The following is a 16,100-nucleotide window of genomic DNA, read 5'->3' as shown; positions in this document are numbered from 1 at the left end:
CCTGGACTAACTGGATCAGGGCATCATTGTCCAGGGCGAGTTCTTCATCCAGTTGTGGAGTCTAGAAAAGAAAGAAAAACATTAATCTTGGAAAGATTTGGAAATGAAAAAGAAGCAAGATTGAAGAGGAAAAATAGGCCAAAAAAAATGTCAGGGAAAAAAGAGTACAATCAGTCAGTCTATACTTACATGCTGTCTCCCTGCCCGCACTTGGACTGTCTGCTCCTGCTGTTCCTCCGCTGCCGTGGACAATGAGGTCTGAAAAAGAAAAAAAATTAATTTGCCACATGTGTAGATGCGACAGCGATTACTTACCAATCAGTAGGGAAGGAAGGTACTCACTTCACTCTCTGCTTGTGCCAGTTCACCAGGGGCCGGTACAAATTCCTCTCCAGAAGACATGCTGCAATAAAAAAGAGACATTAGTACATAATAAATTGAGAAAAAAGGACAGGCAGACATTAGGTTTAATACTCACATTATTCCAGTTGGTGCTTCTCTCTTGCAGGCTGTAGAGTAGTGGACTGCCAGTGCCAACACCTTCATTTATATACACTACCCCCCAAACAATGTTTCTTTGGGTAGGGGGTGGTTTAAACCAGTGTCTAGACATGTTTACTCTTACAACGCATGTGTTCCCATAGACTGTAATGCTTTGTTTTGACGCATTCTGTGCGCAAGCGAACGCATGCGTGTTTTTAACGCCTTTGGGCGGACCCAAAAATGCAACATGTTGCGTCGGGCACGTCTAGACACGTACCTTGAAAAAACGCAAGCGCACGAAAATGCAATCAAACGCATGGAAACGCACGACCATGTGCACGCCATGTTAAACATAGGTACGCATGACACGCTGCGCACAAAAACGCTAATGTGAAACCTGCCTTAGTTGAGTTTTGTGAACTTACTTTTAGGACACTGGGTAGGATTGGCTCTATGGGCTTTTGCCCACTATGTGTTCTTCTGACTAAATCCCATTATAATGTGGTTCATTCATAATGAACAATTTTTGACTTCTTATACTAGACTAGGAAAGAATGGCTATTTGTCATTGTGGCAACAAGCCTTCTATATAGGGCAGTTTTTATTTATAGCATTCCTCTAATACATAGCCAGAGACCAGGGAAGCGAGGCCAGGAAAATACTAAGTTAGAAATCTGAAATTGGTCTCATTATATATAATATATTACAGACATTTAGAGCTGGAACACCAGCACATCCAGATAAGTCAGACGTAAGTACATTGAGATATATTGGTGCTGTACCAGGGAAGATGACTAAAATTAATGACTTTTTTTTCCCCATAGTTGGTTCCTTATTATTTGGAGGGGAATTCTTTGAGATAATCAGCATTTGAGGTCTTTCCCCGCTCTGTGGACTTGGTCGAAACTTTATCAAGGTTGTCCAGGAGTGGAAAAACATGGCCATTTTTTTAAAGATATTTTTCAAAAGCAATTCCACAGGTCAGTCCATATGTTATGTATGGTGTTGCAGCTCATCTCCATTCACTTCAGTGGAGCTGTGCTGCAATACTATGCAATACTAGTCAGTACCCATTGTCAGGAGTGGCACTGTTTCATGGAGAAATATGTTTTCTTTTCCTATAGAGCCCTTTTAGTATATAATGCATGGAGTGATAGGTAGTGGTTCTCTAAGGTCTCTTGTTATACTTTTATGCATTGGGATCAAGTTAAAAATTGTTAAAGGAGTTGCCCAAATAAAAAAAAATGTAGTTAAAGGTGCTTACATTAGTAAATTATGTAACATCTGAGAATTGCCCTGAGCTTTGATTAATGGGCTGTGACAGAGAAAAGGACTGGCTCATCTACTGACCTTAGCAGCCAGCCAGTCCCCTTCACACACTCCACTAGTCATATGCTTGCAAGGTATAGTTCTTATGTTTATTGTTCAGCAATCCTAAAATGTGATGTTTTGGCCAGATTATCCGACTGACTTTTCTCATACATCAGATTGCAGTAGCTTATTACAATGTAGAAAAAAGCACAATGAGTAGCAGTTAGCGTCGGACTGGAGTACCTTGGGCTCACCAGAGAAAAATCATTCTTGGGGTCCACCATCATACCTCCCAACTTCTGAAGAAGGGAAAGAGGGACAAAGGTTGCTGCATGCTGTGGCAAATTTTAGGCCATGCCCAGACCACACCCATTTCACAACTAGTCACACCCATGTCCATGCCACAGCCACAGCCATTTAGCACTGCTGATCACACTGGTACTGATGGCACAGTGACTGGCATTATAGGCACAATGGCTGGTACTGTGGGCACACTGACAGGTACTGAGGAAAAGAAAGAAAGGAAACAGAGAGAGAAGAAAGAAAACAGAGAGAGAAAGAACAGAGAGAAGAAAGGTCACAGAAATAAGAAAGAACAGAGAGAAAGAAAGAGGGGAAAGAAAGAATAGAGAGTGAAAGACAGAACAGAGAGAAAGAAAGAAGAGAGAAAAAAGAAAGAACAGAGCGAGAAAGAAAGAGGGGAAAGAACAGAGAAAGAAAGAAAGAACAGAGAAAGGAAGAGAACACAGAGAGAAAGAAGAAAACAGAGAGAAAGAAAGAGGGGAAAGAAATAACAGAGCGAAAGAAAGAACAGAGAGAGAGAAAGAAAGAGGGGAAAGAGAGAAAGAAAATGAAAGAAAGAGGGGAAAGAACAGAGAGAGAAAGAGCAGAGAGCGAAAGAAAGAGAGAGGAAAGAAAGGAGAGGGAGAGAGAAAGAAAGAACAGAGAGAAAGAAAGAACAGATCAAGAAAGAAAGAGGGGAAGAAAGAAAGAACAGAGAAAGAAAGAACATAGAAATAAAGAACACAGAGAGAAAGAAGAAAACAGAGAGAAAGAGTGGAAGGAAAGAAAGAACTGAGAGCGAAAGAAAGAGGGGAAGGAAAGAAAGAGAGAAAAAGAAAAAGAAACTGGGGAAAGAAAGAACAGAGAGAGAAAGAAAGAGGGGAAAGAGAGAAAATGAAAGAGAGAGGGGAAAGAACAGAGAGAAAGAAAGAGAAAGAAAGAACAGAGAGAGAAAGAAAGAACAGAGAGCGAAAGAAAGAACAGAGAGAGAATAAAACAGAGAGAGAGAGTGAAAGAAAGAGGGGAAGAAAGAACAGAGAAACACAAAGAAAGAGGGGATAAGAAAGAACAGAGAGAGAAAAAAAGAGGGGAAGAAAGAAAGAGGGGAAAGAAAGAACAGAGAGAAAGAAAGGACAGGAAAAAAAGATTAGAGAGAGAAAGAACAGAGAGAAAAAAAGATTAGAGAGGGAAAGACAGAGCAGAGAGAGAAAAATATAGAAAGAAACAGAGAGAAAGAAAGAACAGAGAAATAAATAAACAGAGCAAGAAAGAAAGATTAGAGAGGGAAAGAGAGAACAGAGAGAGAGAAAGAAAGATTGATTAGAGGGGAAAGAAAGAACAGAGAGAGGAAGAAATAAAGAACAGAGAAAGAAAGAACAGAGAGACAGAAATAGGGGAAAGAAAGAACAGAGAAAGAAAGAACAGAGAGAGAAAGAAGAAAACAGAGAGAGAGAGAAAGAAAGAGGGGAAAGAAAGAACAGAGAGAAAGAAAGGGGGAAAGAAAGAAAGAGAAAGAAAGAACAGAGAAAGAAAGTTTGATTAGAGGGGAAAGAAAGAACAGAGAAAGGAAGAAATAAAGAACAGAGAAAGAAAGAAAGAGAGCAGAGAGAGAAAGAAAGAACAGAAAGACAGAAATAGGGGAAAGAAAAAACAGAGAAAGAAAGAACAGAGAGAAAGAAGAAAACAGAGAGAGAGAAAGAAAAAGGGGAAAGAAAGAGAAAGAAAGAACAGAGAAAGAAAGAAAGTTTGATTAGAGGGGAAAGAAAGAACAGAGAAAGGAAGAAATAAAGAACAGAGAAAGAAAGAAAGAGCAGAGAGAGAAAGAAAGAACAGAGAGACAGAAATAGGGGAAAGAAAAAACAGAGAAAGAAAGAACAGAGAGAGAAAGAAGAAAACAGAGAAAGAGAAAAAAAGAGGGGAAAGAAAGAACAGAGAGTGAGAAAAAGAAAGGGGGGAAAGAAAGAGAAGAAAGAAAGAGAGAGAGAAAGAAAAGAAAGAGTGGAAAGAAAGAACAGAGAGAGAAAAAGAAAACAGAGTGAAAGAACAGAGAGAGAGAAAGAAAGATGGGAAAGAAAAAGAAAAGGGAAAGAACAGAGGGAAAGAAAGAACAGAGAGAGAAAGAAAGAAAGAACAGAGAGGGAGAGAGAGAAAGAAAGAGTGGAAAGAAAGAGAGAACAGAGAGAACGAAAGAAAGAGGGGGAAGAGAACAGAGAGCTATAAAGAAAGAAAACAAAGAAAGAACAGAGAGTAAGAAAGACGGGAAAGAAAGAGAATAGAGAGAAAAAAAGAAAAAGGGGAAAGAAAGAGCAGAGAGAGAGAAAGAAAGAGCAGAGAGAGAAAGAACTGAGAAAGAAAGAGCAGAAAGAAAGAAAAAAGAAAGAACAGAGAGAGAAAGAAAGATTAGAGAGGGAAAGAAAAAACAGAGAGAGAAAAAGATTAGAGAGGGAAAGAAAGAAGAGAGATAAAGAAACAGAGAAAGACAGAAACAGAGAGAATGAAAGAAAGAACAGAGGGCGAAAGAAAGAAAGATTAGAGGGAAAGGAACAACAGAGAGAGAGAGAGAAACACCTCGGACACACGGCTCCGCTCCATCCACCTCATACACACATAGCTCTGCTGCATCCACCCTGTAAACCCCTCCTGACCACACACATAAAACTTCCCCTCATCCAGCACCATGACAACCAGCACAGCAGAGTCCTGCATACACTGAGGCTCCTGATCATGTAACTCCTGAATCCTCCCCTCCTGTGACCTCATCACAGGTCCTGTGCACAAAGAACAGCCCAGCGACGTCATTGCTGGGATTTATAGGATGATGTGGACATGGCTGGCACAGTGCTCTCAGCTGGATGTGGGGAGTTTGCGCCTAGTCTAGGAGTTGTGCCCAGCCGCCGGTGCGCCTGACATCTGCACACAGCACAGCCAGTCAGTTGTAGGCACTATTGACATGCAGGGCAGGGACTAATGAAGGAGGCAGCAACTAGGGCTGGGGGCGGGGCCCACCAAAGCATACTCCGGTGTCCCAGTGACTCAGTCCGACCCTGGTGGCAGTTTAGCTATTCTGGTGAGAGCACCGGTCATCAGAGCAGTTATATCCCCACTCATTGAGCTTTTTTTCTCTACATTGTAATAAACTCCAAAAGTCATATAATCTGTCCGGAATGTCACAGTTTGGGATTCCCGAACAATAAGCAGAACAACTGTACCTTGCAATTTGAAACAGATTACTGAGTTCATCAACACTCTCAGGTTGCATTAGGTAGCATTCACATAAGCAAACGTGCAAGTTTATTGCTTACATAAAACTCCATGGGATTCGAAAACAACAAAACCAGCCTCTTTTGGGCACAAAGGTATCACTGCAAATAAGCAGTTTATTCTGCAGGCACATAAATGCCAGTGTGGGCTCACCCAAACATATTATAGTTATTTCTCCTTGAGCAAACTGTATATACAGAAGAGGTACATTCCTACCAGTCTCAGTATACCCTCTGGCCTGAGCTCCAGTGGATTCCAGCACCAAACAGAAGAATTCTACACCAGGCACAGTTCACACTGAACAGGCTGCAGCGTTCTCATTTTACTATGCAGTTACAACTCACTGACTGCTCAGCTTTCCTACCTGACCTGTGCAGTCTCCATTCAGAGAGTGACTATGGCTTGTGTCTCTCCCAGCTACAGCTCTCATTTTGGCTGGTCACTCACCAGCTTCAACAAACTCCACACTGCTCAATATCCTGCAGACTGACACCTTCCAGTTGAACACATGACCTGATTCTTAGTCAAAGCTAGTCAGGTGCATCTAATTAGGACCTGCAATGCTAGGATTTAACCCTAGCCTACCTGACTTTGCTAGATATGGATTAGAAGGGGTAGGATTCTACTTGAGCACCATGCAGAAGGACTGTGTTCCCTTTTCCCGTTTTAAGCTTGTAACTGAAAATCGCTGCATCTACTGGGTTGTTACGCAGAGACCAGACTGGGTGATTTCAGACATGTTTGTAGTTACTTGGAAAAAGGAATCTAGTGCAACTTGATGCGTCGCCCAAAGAGTTCAGTGTTTGGTAGTGAGAGTGACATGGAGCTTGTGCATTGTGTCCCCCCCATCCTTAGATACAGGTTCAATTCTTCACCCATTGTATGCTTACCTTCCTTATGTTAGTCACTTGTAATTTAAGCCATATGTACCCCCCCATCAACAAGACCCAGCATTGGTGGGGTTACCTCTATAAACCAACCAGATTCACTTTAATTTCAACTTTTAATGTAAAGTTTGAATGCTATAAGATGTAGTTGAAAAATGACTTTTCCTGTTAGTTAGGCAGCTATGGGCAACTCAACATCAAGCAGAACAATTGCATTACCTGTCCGTATCCTATACAACACCTTCAAAGCAATCCTTCAAGGCCTGAATTGTACAGAGCAGTAGTCATGCTGATCTTACTACCCACAAAATAATTATGGGAAGATGAAACAGCAATGGGATATGATTGTAGAGCGGCTTCTATAGCAGGCTGTCCTGTGGTATCAAATCTATAAAACATCCATGATAGGTCATAGGAGGACAGATACAGGTTTATTCCATGCTTATGTTGAATCTGCGGGAAGTTGGTTCCAAGCATCTACTACTCTTTGAATTACATTGCATCTGATCTTCCCCAACTAATTTCAGATTGTGCCTCCTTGTTCTTGTGTTTGGTTTCTTATTAATTTCTTTAGCCTCAATGGCATAACCGTAAGTCATGCAATAGCGTAGCGCTACGTTATTGGGATCGCATGGGCACAGAAGTGGTGCCAGTACAATCATTACTGGAGCTTAGTTTTCATTGTTAGCCAGGCTCCTGCCACGCGAACAAAGATCAAAGTTAATTCCGACCCTGGCCATTCAATCCCTTAGATGCCACAGTGACAGCAGGCACGTAAGTGGTCTGACCGGAGCAGAGGGCACCTGCTGTTCTCTATAGGTAGGGTACTACCAATGGCCCACAGGTTTGCTGTGGCCGTATAACCATACTTTGTTTCTACTGCACATGTCCTAAGATGGTGCATGCACCGAACAGGTCATCAAAAGATAGGAAAACATGTTTCAGGACCGCCATCATTTTGCTTTTGTAGCACAAGCGCCAAACCTACTGCATGGCAGAAATAGCATTTTTTTTTTGGAAAGAAGAGCCTTAATTGCAGAACACAATTTTGGCTGTGCATGTGCTAATCAGGGAAATTGGTGTGAAGTGAAATGATAGCGGTGCTGAGACAGCCAATGCGCAGGCGCTAAAAAAGGGATTTAGGACATTAAGAAATCTAAGACAAGAAGCACATCCAGTCAGAAACATGTGGATTAGTGGCCCTGCAGGGAACAGTGTCACTAACATTCTGCAGTTGGCTAAAGGATATCAAATCCACCTATCGAGGGATTTGGTACAATCATCAATAACTTATGGATCAGCTCTTTAGATATCAAAGGCTTTGCTGAAACCCAGATATCCATAGCATCACCTTAATCCAGTACTTTAGTGACATATTTCAAGAAATCAATCAAAATTAGCTTGTTATTATTATTTGCACCTCAAGCCATGTACAACAAGATGTCAGAGTTTAGAAGGTAAATTATTCTAGGAGACAATATCCTAAGGGATGATAAAGTCTGAGCAACCTAAGAGTAGATTTACCTGTATAACCTAGTGGCCCAGATGACATCTGACTCCTGCCTCTATTTATTACTCTGCCAATACTCATTTTCAATGAGTGTAATCCTTAAGGAACCTTCAAGAACTCAATGGTGGACTGATGGATTATTATTGTTTAATTAACCCCAGGGCACTCAAGGACTTTATGGTCTTAAAGGCAACACCGGGGAGAGAGGACCAGTTGGAGATGTTGGCCCTACGGTAAGAAGATTAGGCAGCTCTAGCACGGTATGCGGCATATTTTAAGTATCGTATATACTCGAGTATAAGCCGACCAGAGTATAAGCCGACCCCCCTAATTTTGCCACAAAAAACTGAGAAAACTTAATGACTCGAGTATAAGTCTAGGGTGGAAAATGCAACAGCTACTGGTAAATTTCAAAAATAAAAATAGATACCAATAAAAGTAAAATTAATTGAGACATCAGGTTAAATGTTTTTGAATATTCATATTGAATCATGAGCCCCATATAATGCTCCATACAGTTCATGATGGGCCCCATAAGATGCTCCATACAAAATACACCCCATATAATGCTGTACAAAGATTAATAATGGCCCCATAAGATGCTCCATAGAATATGCCCCATATGCTGCTCCATAAAGGTTATGGCTCCTTAAGATGTTCCATAGATTATGCCCCATATGCCCCATATGCTTCCCCATAAGATGCTCCATAGATTATGCCCCATATGCTGCTCCATAAAGGTTATGGCCCCATATGCTGCTGCGAATTAAAAAAAAGTGACATACTCACCTTTCAACGCTGGGGGCCAGGTGCCGGTGTCCTGAACAGGCAGGGACACCGGCGCGCTATGGGGGACAGGTGCCAGTGTCACTGCTGGCTCAGGGCCCTGGCACCTGCGATATTCACCTGTCCCCGTTCCGCCGCCGCGTGCCGCTCTGTGTTCCGGGTCCTCTGTCAGTGACTGTTCAGGCAGAGGGCGTGGTGCGCACTAACTACGTCATCATGCCCTCTGACCGGAACGTCACAGACAGAGGACGCAGAGGACAGAGCGGTGCGTGGTGGTGGAATGGGGACAGGTGAATATTGCATATACTTACCCCCTCCTGGTGCGGTCTCTGCAGCCCCTGCTTCTCCCATGGTCTCTGGCAGCTCTTCCTTCCTTCAGCGGTCACGTGGTACTGCTCATTAAAGTCATGAATATGCGCATATTCATGACTTTAATGAGCGGTACCACATGAAAACTGAACACAGGCGCCGGAGATCTTGGGAGAAGCAAGGGGGCTGCAGAGATGTGCCAGGAGGGGGTAAGTATGATCTGACAACCTCGCTCCCCCTCCCCCGCCGACCCCCTGGCGTATATGACTTGAGTGTAAGCCGAGAGGGGGACTTTCAACCCCACAAAAAGGGCTGAAAATCTCGGCTTATACTTGAGTATATACGGTATGCCTACTGGTTGGATAGCTATTGGTAATAGTAAAAAAATTGATAACATTTCCCATGTAGACTTTCATTTATTTGGCTTTTTACTGTTTTTTGATTATATAAAGTTATATAGGGGCCAAGAGCTGGCTACACACAATAATAATGCTGATTATAGTCGGGATCCCAAAGCATTTAATTTTTATGGGGTCCATGTGTGTTCACTGAACCAAGCGAGCATGTATATGGGGGGGTCGGTAGATAAATCTGTCAGTTACCTGATGTGCATGGCCACATGCCAAAAAGTCATTCAACCCATTCCTGACATCCGACCTACATGCACGGCGCAAGTCTGCTGAAGACCCCTGTGCCCGAAATAACAGCGTTCCATTGAAACCCAGCCTGTGGCTGAGCTTCAAAAGAGACTATGATTTTTTTTATACATACAGCAAAGTATTAAAGTATTGCTGTGTACTATATAGTACAAGCGATCTGACGATCACACATTCAAATTCCTTAATGGGGCTAATAAATACAGTAAAAAGTAAAAAAAATAAGTTTTGAAACGTATGAAAAAAACCATCAAAATTATTTTTGCCATTAAAAATAGTTAAAAACAATAAAAAAGCAGATAAATGGTATCATGTCTATAAAAGTCCAATCTATCAAAACATAAAATTATTTAGCCTGATCAGTATGCACACAAAAAATTGAGGTACCGGAATTTACTTTTTTTGGGTCATCACAATACACAAAAGTATTAACTAAGAAATGTCATATCGACCCCAAAACAGCATCAATAAACATGTCATCTGCTGCGTTGGGAAGGAGTTAGGCTAGTTTCACACTAGAGTATGGAGGAGCTGCGGAGGAATGCGAACTTCCTCTGTCAAGCTCCGCCCACGCACGCACCTCCTCCGGTCAGCTCTGCCTCCGTCGGCATGCGGCCTGCAAACCCTATCTTTATCATTAGATATGCAGGCCTTGCTGATGTATGCGGGTGCCTCCGCATGTGTCGTTTTGACAGTGGGGTGACATGCGCCGAATGCAACATGTTGCATTTTGGTGCGGTCGCTGCACCGTCAAAACGACGCATGCGGAGGCATCTGCATACATCGGCATGGCCTGCCTACCTAATGCTAAAGATAGGGAACGCAGGCCGACTGAGGTGGAGCTAACAAGAGGAGGTGCGGCCGTGGGCAGGACTTCACGGAGGAAGTCCGCATCCCTCCGCAGTTCCTCCATGCGCTAGTGTGAAACTAGCCTAAAAGTAAGAATTATCTTCAGCTGGATGGGCAGTTTATTAATATTCCTGTATCTAATGTGTTTTTCAATTATCCTCCTGTTTCCCGAATAGTGATGCCCACACTTCATGTGCTCACGCCACCTACAGGTGGTGCTTTAAGAAGGAAAGCCCCAGGTGGAATTGTATCAATTTATCCCTTGGTTTTTGAGTTTAGCAAACCATGGCTTTTTTCTTCTGTTAATAGTGCCACACCTGTGTACAGGTCGGTTGTGGTATTGAAGATCAATACCATTCACTTTAATGGAGCCAAGGTGCATTAAGACATGGACTAAAGTAGGGCAGTTTTTATAATAGTGGATAATTCCGTTATTTTCAGGTAAAAACCCTCTGCTTCCATTGTTGGTCACCCCTTGGATAACCATTAGCTCAGTATTAACCTTTGTGGGCAAAAATAGTCACTATCTTCACCCTGCAGTGTCAAGATTAATTACGTCCAAAGTCTTGAAGTTTTGAGACCCTCATTTGTTGTTTTCTCTCCCTTGGTAGGGTTTGCCTGGCACCCGTGGAGAGAAGGGCGAGAAGGTGAGTAACAATTAGCACAAGACTAATTGCTCATCTCTTGATAAAAGACATCTTCCTCATCCTATATAATGTGAAGGGACAGGAAATCATTGCGCACCAACTGAGTCCTCATCACTGCGCTCCTGTCATCGATTGACGGTCACTTGTAAAAATGTCAGTGATGTGTTATGTAAAGGTCACATCTTGTCATCACAGGGAGAACCTCAGTCTGTTGCCACAGTTTACCACTTGGTGCACCAGGTGTGCGAAAGGCTTATTCAAGGTGGGTCTCTGTTACCACCCCTACCCGATATCTGTACTCACCACTAATACACTGTGTTATGTCTAGTGCTGGTCCTATGGGGCTAAAATTCAAAGACCACCAAAGAGACAATCCCCGTATCATGCTCCACCCCCGCATACTCAGCACTTAGCACATAGGCAAAACACTGTCTTACTGGGGTGTTCCTGTAAAATACCTTTCCACTAACCAGACTTTAGACTATTTGCAACTTGTGTACAAGAGTATTGGGACACATCTTAATAATTAAATTTGGGTTTTTCATTCGGTGCCACTGACCCTGGTGTATAAAATACAGCCCCTCACCATGATGTTCTCCCTCATTCTAAAGAGCTCACTGATACCAGTGTGGTCATGTGATAGGATGTCACCGGTGTAACAAGACAGTTCATGACATTTCTTCTCTTCTAAATTTTCCAAAATCACCTGTGACTAGTCCGGTGGACTGGTGATCGTGAACTGATAATGCAATGGGCTTATTTTCAAGGGTCGGCATTGGCCCTTTGCAGAAAAGCAAAATCTTAATGTTTCAGCTTAGCAAGATATTTTGTACAATTGTAGCTTACAACTTTGTGGGAACACTCTGGGTAAGGCCTTTTTCTGTTCACCTTTAGGCTAAGTGCCCACGTTGCAGAAATGGTGCGGAAATTTACGCAATTCCCTGCCGCGGGTAAAACTCATGCGGAATTCGCATGCGTTTTCCCGCAAAGCACAAGCGTTTTGCAAGCGTTTTTAGCTTGCAGAATGCTGGCGCTTTCCAAGCGATTTGAAGCATCGCTTGGAAAAGTGATTGACAGGTTGGTCACACTTGTCAAGCATAGACCTTGACAAGTGTGACCAACTTTTTACTAGTGATGCTGCCTATGCAGCATCAGTAGTAAAAGATAGGATATTAAAAATAATAAAAAAAAAATTAAAAATAGGGATAAACTCACCTTCTGGCGGCCCCTGGAGTCGTCCCGCCCCTCAGCGACGCTGCTGGCAGCTTTTGTTCCCAGGGATGCCTTGCGACAATGACCTCTGATGATGTAGCATCACGCGAGACCGCCACATCATCAGAGGTCATTCGTGCAATGCATCCCTGGGAACGGAAGATGCTTGCAGCATGGCTGAGAGGCGGGAAGGACTCCGGGGGCCGCCAGAAGGTAAGTGTATCCCTATTTTTTATTTTAATTCTATTTTTTACAGGGATATGGTACCCAGGGCCTGGAGGAGAGTGTCCTCTCCTCCAGACCCTGCATACCATCCTCACATGAAGCACTCAATTTACGCATGGTGAGCATAGCCACATGTGTAAAGTGAACGTTTTAATACAATCCTATGGTGGCGGAATCGCCGCAATTCCGCAGAAATAATGAACATGTTGTGGATTTTACCGCTATGTAATTCCGTAGCGGTAAAATCCGCAGCATGGGCACTGCACCTGCAGAATCCCACATCTTATTAGCGTTTTTAAGCTTTTCCGCTGCGGCGGAAACGCATAAAAAACACAACGTGGGCACTTAGCCTTACTGTGCCCCAGTGCACAAAACAAGGTCCATAAAGACATAGTTGGGGAATTTTTGTGTAGCGGAACGGGACTGTCCATACTGGGCCGTGACCTCAACCTTTGGGAGTCAGGCCCTCCCAACCAGCATCAGCATCTGTCATCACAAATATTCTTCTGAAGGGGGTAAAAGTCCCACTTTAATCTCCAAAATCTTGTTCAAAAGCTTCCCAGAAGAGCGGAAGCTGCTATTGCTGCAAAAGGACGAAATCCATATAAATGCCTATGGATGTAGAATAGGATGTGATAAAAGCTCCTGTAGGTGTAATGGGGAGGTGTCCCAACATTTCGGTCCACATAATGTACAAGTAAATAATTAAGACCCCTGACAATAATCTCACTAACATTGTATGTAATTTATTCCCTCGCTCCTGGTATTTTATAATATCTTTTCTGTAGCTCACTTAATAAAGCTGGATGCGGTGCTTAGAGAGCAAGATATACAACCTGTTCCTGTCTGGGATACTGAATTAAAAATGGGGGAGCCAGGGCCACCAGGACCTCAAGGGCCACCGGGGGAACAAGGAGAACCAGGTGTTAATGGTGCACCAGGACAACCAGCAAGGAACGGATATCCAGGAAAAAGAGGTACGGTACTTGTGTTTCTAGGAATCACTTACATCAGAGGTGGGCAATTAATCATCCCAAGGGGACACATGAGAGATTATGACTGTTGTGGATGGGCAAACCAATAGGCTATTTAATATATATACAATATAAGACCACATAGCTGCCTACAAACAGTATGAGCTTCCACATAGCCTCCTACATATTGTATGAGTCCCCACATAGCCTCTCTATATACAATATAAGCTCTCATATAGTACTATAAATAAAGTATGGGCCCCCCACATAACCTCCTGTATACATGCAAACATCCCATACAGATATAAAAAAAAACACATACTCACTTCGCTACTGTTCTCCCGGCACTCTTCTCCAGTCTCTGGTGCACTGACTATCCTCAGCAGTAGCTCTACGTAATGACGTCATCACGTCTGGTGTTTCACTTGCACACGCTGATCAGTGGAATAAGGAGCAAGGGGCTCCGTCCTCTACCAATGTATTTACTGCTGTCTGCATCCCGTAGATGCAGATAGTGGTGACATTGGGATGTGGGCAGCGGCAGACAGGTGTCGAGGTAGGGCCATGGTATGGTCCTTGGGCTACTGTTTTTAGTCCCTGTCTCGTTTCGTGGGCCAGACTGGAACAGCCAGAGGGACAGATGTGGCCCGCCGGCCACACTTGGCCCAGCTCTGATTTACATGGGTTAACATTGTAGGCATAACGTCTATGATATCTTAATGGAACACTACAGGCAAAATTGATACATTGTGCTATGCCAGTGCCTGCTGGGATGGAGCATAATATTTTTATGGCAGTCAGGAGTCTACTGTTTGCTTTCTTTGTACTTCTATGAAGAATATATGTGTAAAACACAACACAATTCATATCACCCTACTTTTCAAATCTAAAAATTAGCATAAAAAGGTGTCATCTTTTTGTTAAAAGTCAAAGCTTTAAAAATATATTATTATGTTTTTCATAGCTCCCAACAGTCCCAATTTGGGGGAGCTGTCCCGGGAGGACAGGGCTGCATTCCAACTTTCACTCACTCTTTATCTGAGATGTCTTATCTCCTGCCATGCAATGTCTCTTAGGCTGGTTTCACATTTGCGTATCTGAACAGCGTTTGAGCTGCATAGATCCGAATGCGTCATGCGTACATATCTTTAACATGGTGTACGCAGGGACATGCGTTTGCATGCGTTCGCATGCGTTGTTTCGCAGTGTGTGGCGGGGAGCGGCAGACGCAACATGTTGCGTTTTTTGAGGCGTAAAAAATCCATCAAATATGCGCAGGCATGCGGATGAGTGCGTAAAAAAATGCATTACTGTCTATGGGAACGCATTGAAACGCAAGGACATGCGTACCCATGCGTTCGATATGCATGCTTACTTCAGATTGAACAATCCTCCAGTTGACTGCCACTTTGTAGTGAAACCTCCACCAGGGGGAGCTGGTGAGGGAAGAGAGGTTACACACTAAGAGCAGCAACCCTGAGCAACAGCACAGGTGCCACAGGTAACGAGATAGAATAGTCAGACGAACCGAGTCAGAAACTAGCAGAAGCAGACGTACCAGAAGGAGCAGCAGTACACGTAGTCAAAATACCAAGCCGAGAGTCAGAAAGCCAGAACATGAGCACGGGGTCCAAAACGTGAGATGAAATACGTGGTCGGGGTAAAAGCCGGGGAGTCAGATGCCAGAGAGGGAACGTAACAGAAGAGACGAATACCAAGAGACGGGGTCAGAAATCTGTCTGGGTCATACACGTGAATATCAGTCAAAGGCAGGAGGACCTCCAAGGTACAAGGGTCAGAGGCTCTAAACTGGAAGCTTGAGCTATCACTAACACTGGTCAGCAGGCTGTGAGAGACTGAAATAGCCCAGCTAGCTCCAGAACGAGGCTGAGGAGATTAACTCCCGCATGACCAGTCCGGAGTGAAGACAGCAGAAAATAAACTCCGGACTGGACCATGACAGTACCCTCCTCTCAATGGGGGGCCACTGGACCCCCAGGCTTCCCTGGATGACGAGCGTGAAAGGCCCGGACCAACCGATCCGCATGGACCAAACGCGCCGGCACCCATGACCGATCCTCAGGACTGTATCCTTTCCAATGGACCAAGTACTGAAGTGAACGACGGAGCATACGAGAATCCACCACCTGTTCCACCTCATACTCGGTCTGACCATCTACCATAACAGGCGGCGGGTGCGAGGGAGACTCGTCAGAGGAAGGCACCGACGGCTTCAGAAGCGCTTTATGGAACACATTAGGAATCCGTAATGATGGAGGCAAACGCAGGCGAAAGGCCACAGGATTAATCACCTCTAAAATCTCATACGGACCAATAAACTTGGGACCCAACTTAGCAGAGGGAAATCTCAGCCTTATGTTTTTGGTGGATAACAATACCTTATCCCCCACCTGATAAGTCGGCCCCACTGAGCGTCGTTTATCCGCAAAAAATTTATATTTGCCCTGAGTCTCCCCAATGTTTCTCTGAACCTCCCTCCAAACCTCCTCCAACCGCAAAAAGGCAGAATCAGCCCCTGGACACTCCGAATCTAGTCTGGAGAATTCACCAAAATGAGGGTGAAACCCATAGTTGCAGAAGAAAGAAGAAGTACCAGTAGACTGATTGACACAATTATTGAAGGCGAATTCCGCTATAGGTATCACAGAGCACCAATCATCCTATCTGGATGTGACAAGACACCGCTA

The 16,100-nt window shown here is 43.7% G+C and overlaps 1 protein-coding gene across 1 annotated transcript in view; it reads left to right on the top strand.

The window, feature by feature from the left end:
* The window catches only part of COL20A1 (collagen type XX alpha 1 chain), a 206,061-nt gene that overhangs the window by 158,887 nt on the left and 31,074 nt on the right, over nucleotides 1–16,100 (top strand). Inside the window, exons 32-35 of the mRNA XM_073580897.1 lie at nucleotides 7,896–7,967; nucleotides 10,946–10,981; nucleotides 11,177–11,243; nucleotides 13,207–13,395. Of these exons, the coding sequence (XP_073436998.1) occupies nucleotides 7,896–7,967; nucleotides 10,946–10,981; nucleotides 11,177–11,243; nucleotides 13,207–13,395 (364 nt within the window). The remainder of the gene's footprint in view (nucleotides 1–7,895; nucleotides 7,968–10,945; nucleotides 10,982–11,176; nucleotides 11,244–13,206; nucleotides 13,396–16,100) is intronic.

The sequence above is a fragment of the Dendrobates tinctorius genome, unplaced genomic scaffold (assembly GCF_039654945.1).
Source record: "Dendrobates tinctorius isolate UK_male_01 unplaced genomic scaffold, ASM3965494v1 ptg000065l, whole genome shotgun sequence".
NCBI classification, from domain to species: Eukaryota; Metazoa; Chordata; class Amphibia; order Anura; family Dendrobatidae; genus Dendrobates; species Dendrobates tinctorius.
The sequence above is the reverse complement of the archived record's forward strand: the minus strand, read 5'-3'. Positions and strand labels throughout refer to the sequence as shown.